At 36.1% G+C, this 9,396-nt stretch overlaps 1 protein-coding gene across 1 annotated transcript; it reads left to right on the top strand.

Moving 5' to 3' along the window:
- Positions 1 to 5,886: 5,886 nt before the first annotated feature.
- Positions 5,887 to 9,396, top strand: LOC110602176 (tubby-like F-box protein 3). The gene is made up of 6 exons (XM_021739630.2): positions 5,887 to 6,437; positions 7,464 to 7,551; positions 7,758 to 7,887; positions 7,990 to 8,169; positions 8,322 to 8,804; positions 9,073 to 9,396. Exons 1-5 carry the CDS (start codon positions 6,141 to 6,143, stop codon positions 8,791 to 8,793), a joined length of 1,167 nt encoding a protein of 388 aa, XP_021595322.1. The 5' UTR covers positions 5,887 to 6,140; the 3' UTR covers positions 8,794 to 8,804; positions 9,073 to 9,396.

Below are 9,396 nucleotides of genomic sequence, written 5' to 3'. Positions count from 1 at the left end.
AAGCAGCTCGACATTGTTCAGAGGCAATATATGCAAAAAAATAACCTAAGTATTCACAAATAAAATTCAAACAGACGAGAAAAATAAAACAATGAAATGGCCATAAAACAACAGAAAAACCCAAAAATTCATTTATTCACTTATTCCTTCCCTACACCATTTGAATGTCTTACAAAAGCAGCAGGGGAAGGGAGAGCATAACTAACTATATCATTTACAGGATTTCCCTCCTAGTGTGTAGAGGGCAAAGAAGGGGGGTTCTTGAGAAGGAGGTTATCAATTTCTCCGTAGCAGACCTCCTCGCCATCAGAATCGAGTTCGGGAGCTCGTAAGTCAGCTAACGAAGCAAAGGGGGCATCACAAGCAGCTTTGAGGCCCTATTTGAAGCCTGAAGCAAACATACAAAAGGCCTCCTTGTATATCTTCTCCTTCAGCTTTGTCGAGTCCTTGTACTCCTACAGCCGCACTTCACAAGCTTGCTGAATCCTCTCCCTTAGGTTCGTGGAGTCCATGTACTCCTACAGCTATGCTTCGCAGGCCTGCTGAACCCTATCTTCTGTAGCCCTAGCATCCTTCGGCAAAGAAGCACACCTCTTGTCCAAGGCAGAAATCACTTAATGAAGTTACTACTGCTAAAGTCGAGACTCCTCTACCACCGAAGCCATGCCTTGCAAGTCATCGATATATGTTTTGAGCTTCTGCTGAAGAATAGTAGCGTGATCTAGGGCCTCATCGCATTGAGCCCAAGCCTCATCACGTTGATGGTGAGTCTCCTCCAGAGCAGACAACTGCATAAGGGCTTCATCTCGTTGAGATTCTGCCACAGAATCCCACTGAGACAACCTGAAAACCTCCTCTTGTAGCTCCCCGAGCTGCTTAGTGAGGTTTTCAATTTGCCCTTTGAACTTAATAATATGACCACAAGCCTCACCCGTAGTAATCAAATTTTCATCCCGGTGTGCCTCCTCAATATATTGATCCATTAAGCTTTGGAGAGATCGATTTCGAGCATCGATCTCCATGAACATGCCAAATGACTGCCATAGAAAAGAAGAAACAAAGTTAGAAAAACCAAAAACTCAAAAACACTATCAAGAAGGACAAACAACTTACCATGAGGAACATCTCCCTCAAACCGTACCTAAGGGCCTCTAGAGAATGCGAGCTAAAGGTTGCCTGCTGTTTGGTGGCGTAGGCCAGATGGCTAACAAGGGGCAAAAAGCAGGGTCAGAAGCATCTGGGACCCCCTAACATCCTACCATATAGCATCTTAGCCACGGAGGTTGGCGTCAACTCAACAGTCACCTCGACAGCATTCAACAACTCATTTTCTGGGGCAAAAGACAAGTTCTACACCACCTTTTTCCCCTTAACAACGGGAGGAGAAGGGGTTGCCCCTGAGAGTTCTAAAGTCCTAGTGCATTTAACAGCCCTGCCCTCAATGGCAATGGCACCCACAGCTCTGATGGGAGGATGTCTAAGGAAGCAGACTTGGTGTCCTCTTCCGGGACGCTTTCTGCTGATTGGCTAACCAGGATAGGCTCCTTAGGAACCCCATTTGGAGAGGGGGATCCTCAGAAGAAGTCGGCGTCTTGGGAGGGACCGATGTCCTGAAAGCTGCAAAACAAGGACCCCCTGGCATTGGCACCAAAGCCAAGGAGGGTGTGGGAGTATGACTAGTAGGGCGAGCTAACAAAATAGGAGTTGTGACCTAGAAAACCTCTCGGGTCACATCGGCAGCAGACTTGTTGGCCTTGAAAGCAGCCAAAGTCTCCTTCATGCTCTCCTTGGATAGGGTAAAGTTCTTCGAGAGCTTAATAGTATCCATTGGCACATCGGAAGCTGAAAAGAAAAGATTAGTTCAATTAGAGCTCAAAATAACAAAAGAAGAACATAAAGGGGAAAAATCAAAAGGTACCGGCTTCTTAACAGTCTTGAAGGTTAGACATGTATACGTACTTCTCAACGTCATATTTCTTCCCTACAGAGGTCAGTCAAAGAAAGCAAATTTAATCTACTAGGGTTAATCTAGGGAACTCATTACAGCCCTAAGGAATCTTCTCCCAGGAGAGGTCAATATCCTAATTAATCCATGAGCTCTCCTTTAGCTTGATGACAATAAATTGTTCTGTCCAACCCTTAATGGGAACCTTATACCCCGTAAATATTAACAACCCAGCTCGGAGACCAAAATAGTAGAACTCGTGGTTAGATATAACCAAATGGAATAAGATACAGAACAACTCGAGGGAAGGGGGCAAAACCCCAACACAAGCAAATAGACTCAAAACAGCACATAAACAAGATATAATTGGGAGATAACATCCGAGGGGCCACTTTAAAATGATGGAAGACCTCGATGAAAAAGGGAGTAAACGAAAAAGTAAGACTGAACTCATGCTGCTTTATAAAAAAGACCAAATTATGTCCTTGCTGAGCATCTATCAGGCCTATCAGCAGTGGGTTAGGAGAACTATACTCTCATTAGGTAAGAGAGCCCTAATTTTGAAAATTGTGGTGTTAGCAAGGTTGCGAGAAAATTAGTGGGAGAAAGAAGAAAAAGTGACAGAAGACACTAGACCGATCATCTCAGAAATCCTAGTAGAAGCCATGAGAGGAGCGAGACATACCTCAAATTGGAAAATCGGAGATTACAGAGAAGGGAAAGAGCAAGATAGCAAAAGCAGAACAAGAGGCAGAGCAGTGAGCGAAAGCAAAAGCACAAGTTTGAAATGGAAAAAGGCAGAGAAATGACGTTTTGACAAAACTTTTCTAAAGCCGCGCGGTAATAATTGGGTTCTCAAAATTTATCTCCTCATAAATCATGAAATAGTTAATGAGCGAATAAAGGGACACTTGATGATGGTCAGGTTTTAAGCACCCGAGCCTTGGTGAAGTCCAAGCTAGAAGGATTGGGCTTAAGCCCTAAAAGGACCCAATGCACGACTCTACACTTCATTCAAGTCCAGAGCTTGTCTAGGCAAGCCGGGCTGGGCGCAAACATGCCCTTAGGGCCCTAGCCTCGAATATCTATCAGTTCCCGTGAAACAATAAACCCGGTGATACCTGAGATCGTATCCAAATGGCGTCAGATGGAATAAAATAACCGCCTGATAATAGAAAAAGACGCAGTACATCTGTACATATGGTCAATATGAACATAACAGAAGCGTCTGAGCGCAGAGCAGCGGTTACACGTCACTAAAGGATAGAAGAAAAAAGAAATAAAAAAATCAAGAAGGAGAGACAAAATAAACTTACAAAAATATACTTTGAGCTTAGACCTTTTATTGGATCTCAACATCAACAATCAATTGAAACTATTTAAGGTTGTTTTTGTAATTCATAAAAAAGGAATTTCAAGATTCTAAGTTGATACATGAACAAGCAATTCAACTATTGAAGAGGGCAAAAGGAAGATGTTTGTTGTTTGAGGTGGCTTTGATTCTCTGTCTATTGTTCATGATAATTATAAGGGATATGTCCCGGCAGCTTCTTCTATTTATTTATTTAAATTATTAGAATAAAATTCCTTTTTTTTTTTATCATAAACCAACAAAATAGAAGCACGAGTGAAAAAGAAAGGAAAGAAAAGCTAGAGGGAGACAAAGTCGTAGCAAACTTGACCAAATGGCCTTCCTCAGATGGATTAAGAAGAGTGCACTCCTCATATAATTAACTAAGCACTCAATTTTTTTAATATATAAAATGACATATTAATAATTGAGTAATAATTTTTAAAAATTATTCAATATTTTTTGTTTCTGTGTACAGGAAACTTCAGAATTCGATTCAAATCGAAAAAATTGATCGAACTAAATTAATTTAAAATTTTAATTTAATTTTTTATTTATTTTGGTTCGATTTGATTTTTAATTTTAAAAATTTCAATTATTTTGATTCGTTTCGATTTTAATCAGAAAAAATCAAAAAACCAAACCGAATCGATTTAGTGATAATAATATATTATTTTTAATAATATAGAGAAATTAAATATATTATAATTAAAATATTTTAATTAAATTTTAAAATATTAATAAAGAGTAAAAAATAAAAAATTTATTAAAAATCGAAATCGATTAAATCAAATCGAATTGAACTGAATTAGACTGATTCAGTTCGATTCGATTTTTAATTAAAATTAATTCAATTTGAATAAATATTAAAATTTTAATTTTTAATTTATTTAATTTAATTTAATTTTAAGCGATGTTTATGTGTGTACATACATAAAACTGAATTTTAAAGGGAGTGCTAGATCATATAAAAGATTTATTAATTTTATAGACAGGTTACCAATTACACGTGAATCATTATTAATTAATTATTTTATATAAAATATTTATATTAAATAATTGTCTTATTATATAATTTCACTGAAAATTTAATTATATGATGTTATTAAAAATTTTATTACATTAAATTAAATTTAAAAGGAAGAAGGAAAGAGAGGAGGGATTCTGCAACAACACTAGAGACCCCACTCTCCAGAGAGCGCGATTACATTTATGTAGGATACGTGGCATTGCTCTTGAAATTATCTTTTACAAAAACTAATTAAATATATTAATTATAAAAATATTAAAATAAAATTTTTAATTATTAATTTAATTTATTAAAATAATAGAAAATATTTCTTGTTATGGCATTTTTTCCCATTTTTGAAAATAAGATTTGAATTTGTCATTAAAGAAAAAGAAATATAATTATTCAGAAAGTTGAATGAATTATGGCAACAAAGAAAATATCTAAATAATATCCATATTAATATTATTTCAGATAAATCTCACATTAATTAAAAAAATAAAAATGAATTTATAGTTATTTTAATTTTTTTATGTGATGATTCAATTGAATTAAAATTAATTTTTTTTAAATAAAAATCAAAAATTAAAAAATAAAATTTAAAATTTTTTAAATTTATTTAAATACATCTATTATCAAATTGAATTTATGACTGTTTAGAATTGATAATTTAATTTTTCTTTTTACTATTAGTAATTTAATTTAGTTAAATTAAAATTCGAATTAGGCTATTTATGACGGTGTTTGGGTTGGAAGGAATGAGAGATCCCCAAGAGCAGTAGTTTGGTTGTGGAGTCCGCCCACGGTCTGAGACTCAGAGAGATGAAGGAAACGTCGTTTCTCTCCCTCCTTTCTCCTCGTGTGGATGTGGGTCCCACTTCTAGATATTACTAAAGTTAGGACATTTCATTATTGACGTGGGGCCTCCTAATCACCAACTTTCTTCTCTTTAATTACATATAATTAATCCTGATTATTGTTTGCTTAAACCAATTGATTTCTAATGAAATGATTAGCACTGCCCGCAAGGTGGATGTAGTAAACACTCTCAACTCCTACCAAACCCATCAAAAAATCATGACTCAATTTTAATAAAATAAAATAAAATGAGATTGTGCAAAACAAGCAAGATTGTGTTTCTTTTTTAAAATTAAACTTTATTTTAGTAATTATAAATAAATTTCTTAGTAATATATATTTATGTACTACCCATTTAACCTTAAAATTAAAAGTATATATTTATATATAATGTATTCAACACATCACAGTTTTAAAAATTATTTTGTTTCAGTTAAATTAGAATTTATAAAAATAAAAATGAATATCCAATAATATTGAAGTATTTTTAAAGTTGTAGAATTTCAAATTTAATTTTTTTAATATTAAATAATAAATTTAAAATAAAAAAAATACATTCATAAATTTAATCTGATTACATACCTTTAATTGAATATTGAAATCTTCTCATTTTTTTATAAAAAAAAAAAACCCTAAAAAAAACAGAGAATTAGGATGAAAATTTTATTTTATTATTTTTTTAATTAGCGGATAAGGTACTAAAACTCTCAGTGGTATCCTTGAACAAGCAGACCATATGATTCAGCCTCCTACCACTCACCACTTCCCCTCAACTCTCTCTTTCTCTTCATCTTCATTAAAAAGTGAAAAAAAAAAATTGAAAACAAAATCTTTCTCTTTCTTTCACCAGACCCAAAAATCCCTTTAAAGACATGGGAATTCGATGTTCTTGGGTCAATTAAGATTATATTGCACTTTCTAGATATATATATTTCTAAACGATAATCCTTTTGTTGGGGAGGACAAGGAAAAAAACAATGTCTGCAATTAGGAGTATGATAATCCGGTCGAGGTCCCACCGGGTGGTGCGGGACGGGCCGGCGTCGGAGCCGGAGGATTGGCATGGAGGGGATACGTCTTGCTGGGCAAACATGCCACAGGAACTCTTAAGAGAGGTTCTTTTGAGAATAGAAGCATCAGAAAGCAGTTGGCCTTCCAGAAAAAGCGTGGTGGCTTGTGCTGGTGTTTGCAGGACCTGGAGACATATCACTAAGGATTTAGTCAAAGTCCCTGAATTTTCCGGCAGGCTCACCTTCCCCATCTCCGTCAAGCAGGTACCTCGCTCACCATTTATGCATGTTCTTTTAATTTATAAAATTAGGCTTCTTTTTCGTCAATGGAGGTAAGTTCATTGTTATTCGCAGCAAGATCATGGTTTGGGCGTGTAAACTCAGCTCAATTGTTTCCCTTGATGTTGTGTAATTGTTCCTTTTTTTATTCAAAAAAAAAATCATACTTTCGGTTCTTTTCTTGGAGGGGATAAGGTTATTGTTTCTTTCATATTCAAAGAATGTTTCCCCAGTGTACTTCTGGTTGCAATCCGGTGGAAACATGCTTACAATGGCTAATTATGGAATACGAGAATTGGGTAATTCTGATTTCAATAAAGTCTATTAATTTTGCCTGGTAAAATTACCCATTTGTGGTTTGTTTGAGAATTGCAGTTCCTTCATGTGCTTTCGTGTTATTAAACTTGTTATGGATAAGAAGTGACTTGCTTACTTTTGATCTTCTAATTTATGTATACTGGGAAATTTGTAAGGAAAATGATATCAGCTTGTCTTAAGCCTTGCTGTGATGTTTATGGAAGCTTGTTTGTTTAGGATATTTGTGGATGAAGTTTTCAACCATTTCATGTGTTAAATACTAATTGCAAGAGTTGAGAGGTGGGGCCACCTTTTCCAAGCACGACAGTTTCCCAATTGTTGTGAGGTTGACACTGGAAATTGCTCAAAAACTTCCATAATAAAGTGGCTCATCCCCTTTATGGAACACCTTTTGCTTCAGTAATGCAGGTCCACTGCTTTTATTAGCTGCAACTTTGGCAAAATTGACGTGGACTTTTTTTCGGTGACATCTAATACTCCTTATCATGATGGATGTTTGATATTTCTTGTGCCATGAGTTATATTCTGATTAATGCTAGTGCTGATGAACTACCAGTTCTTTAAATGTTGTCATTTGCAAACGTGAGAACTATATCAAGGCTTCATTTTTGAGTTTAGATTTCACTATCAACTTTCTCTTCCTTTGGAGTCTCCTTGTCATGCATTTTCACATTTTATGGCCATTGTTTTCAGCCTGGTCCAAGGGATTTTCTCCTGCAATGCTTTATAAGGCGGTGTCGGTCCACTCAGATGTACTATCTTTACCTCAGTTTAACTAATGGTGAGAAATTGTTACTTTTTTCTTATGAGATTGCTTTCGCAATATATATGACTAATCACCAGCATTGATCTTTGATTTATTTAGAGGGGTTGTCTCAGTAGTCAGTGTGATTACTCTGTAGATTCTTATGAGGAATTGGCTATCTTATTCGTGGACCCTGTCTGAGCTACATAGAATTGAACTTGCTTTTATTTTTCCCTAAGCAGCACTAACTGATGATGGAAAATTCCTTCTTGCTGCACGCAAATGTAGACGCCCCACCTTCACAGATTATATCATCTCTCTAGATGCTGACAATATGTCAAAGGGGAGTAGCACTTATGTTGGGAAGCTAAGGTATGATATGATGACTTCCTTACAATATATATATATATATATATATATATTTTGTTCTCTTATTTGCTAAAATTTTTTAACATTTCCCTTCCTCGTGGCAAGATCAAATTTTCTGGGAACCAAGTTCACAGTCTTTGACGGACAGCTCCCTCATGCTGGGGCAAAGATGGCAAAAAGTCGCTCCACTAGGCTAGTAAATACGAAACAAGTTTCTCCTAGGGTCCCTGCTGGGAACTATCCTGTAGCACACATCTCATATGAATTGAATGTGTTGGGTTCCAGGTAAGATTTTAGTACATGCATTTACAAACGGACTTTGACAAGAAACAGACTGGTTTTTATCTTCCTTTATTCAGTGACTCCACACCAGTAAATTTATGAATTGTGATTTTCTGCTAGCTAATACTTGTGAAGTTGATTCTATATAAAAGCAGGGGTCCAAGGAAAATGCAGTGTACTATGGATGCTATCCCTGCCACTTCTATTGAACCTGGTGGAGTGGCCCCCACACAGACTGAATTTTCTCATCACAGTGTAGATTTCTTTCCATCACTCCCTTTCTTCCTTTCAAAATCAAATCGTGCAGAGAAATTTCTATCAGGACCTTTGTCCAGTCAGAAAGATGGAGCATTGGTATTGAAAAACAAGGCTCCAAGGTGGCATGAGCAGCTCCAATGTTGGTGTTTGAACTTCCATGGGCGAGTGACAGTTGCTTCAGTGAAAAACTTTCAGCTGGTTGCTTCCCCTGAAAATGGTCCTGCGGGTCCAGAACATGAGAAGATCATCCTTCAATTTGGGAAAGTGGGGAAGGATTTGTTTACCATGGATTACCGGTACCCAATCTCTGCTTTCCAAGCATTTGCAATTTGCCTCAGCAGCTTTGACACCAAGATTGCTTGTGAATGATAATTGAACAGGTTTGGATTTTCTTATTATGCACCTAAAACTCCTAGAAGTGGCATTATATGGATGCTAGTAGAAAATCAAAAGGAGATCTGTGCAACTCTGCTGCTTTGTTTTCTGTGTGCATATGCATATGATATAAAACAATGGATTCCCTTTTATCCGATCTTGCCAAGTACCAAGTCTTGTTGAGCAACATTTCCTGTGTCAGGCTCGTTAGAATCATTTAATGGATGACTTATTAACTAGATACATAACTGTGACTTATCTTCTTTGGCCCAGGTGCGAAGTTTCAAGGTTCAAGGTCCCAGTTGTGATGCGATTGAAAGAGACTGTAGCTTGTTCTGTAAGATTAGATTGCAAATGAAAGATTTTTGCTAATGAAATGGGAAGACTGCAGCTTGTTCGAGATTTTGAATGTGTGGATTTTGAAATCAGTCGGTCAGTCGGTTGAATTGCAGATCCTGGACTCTTTTTTTCTTCTTTTTTTGAATATGTAGATAGTGGTGAAGCTTAGAATGTTGGCAATTCATCCGCAGTTGCCGTACATTTTTCTTTGTATAGAATAATAAAATTGTACAAGTATCTGCATTTTTTATTCTCTCA

This window comes from Manihot esculenta, chromosome 15 (assembly GCF_001659605.2).
Source record: "Manihot esculenta cultivar AM560-2 chromosome 15, M.esculenta_v8, whole genome shotgun sequence".
Classification (NCBI taxonomy): domain Eukaryota; kingdom Viridiplantae; phylum Streptophyta; class Magnoliopsida; order Malpighiales; family Euphorbiaceae; genus Manihot; species Manihot esculenta.
The sequence above is the reverse complement of the archived record's forward strand: the minus strand, read 5'-3'. Positions and strand labels throughout refer to the sequence as shown.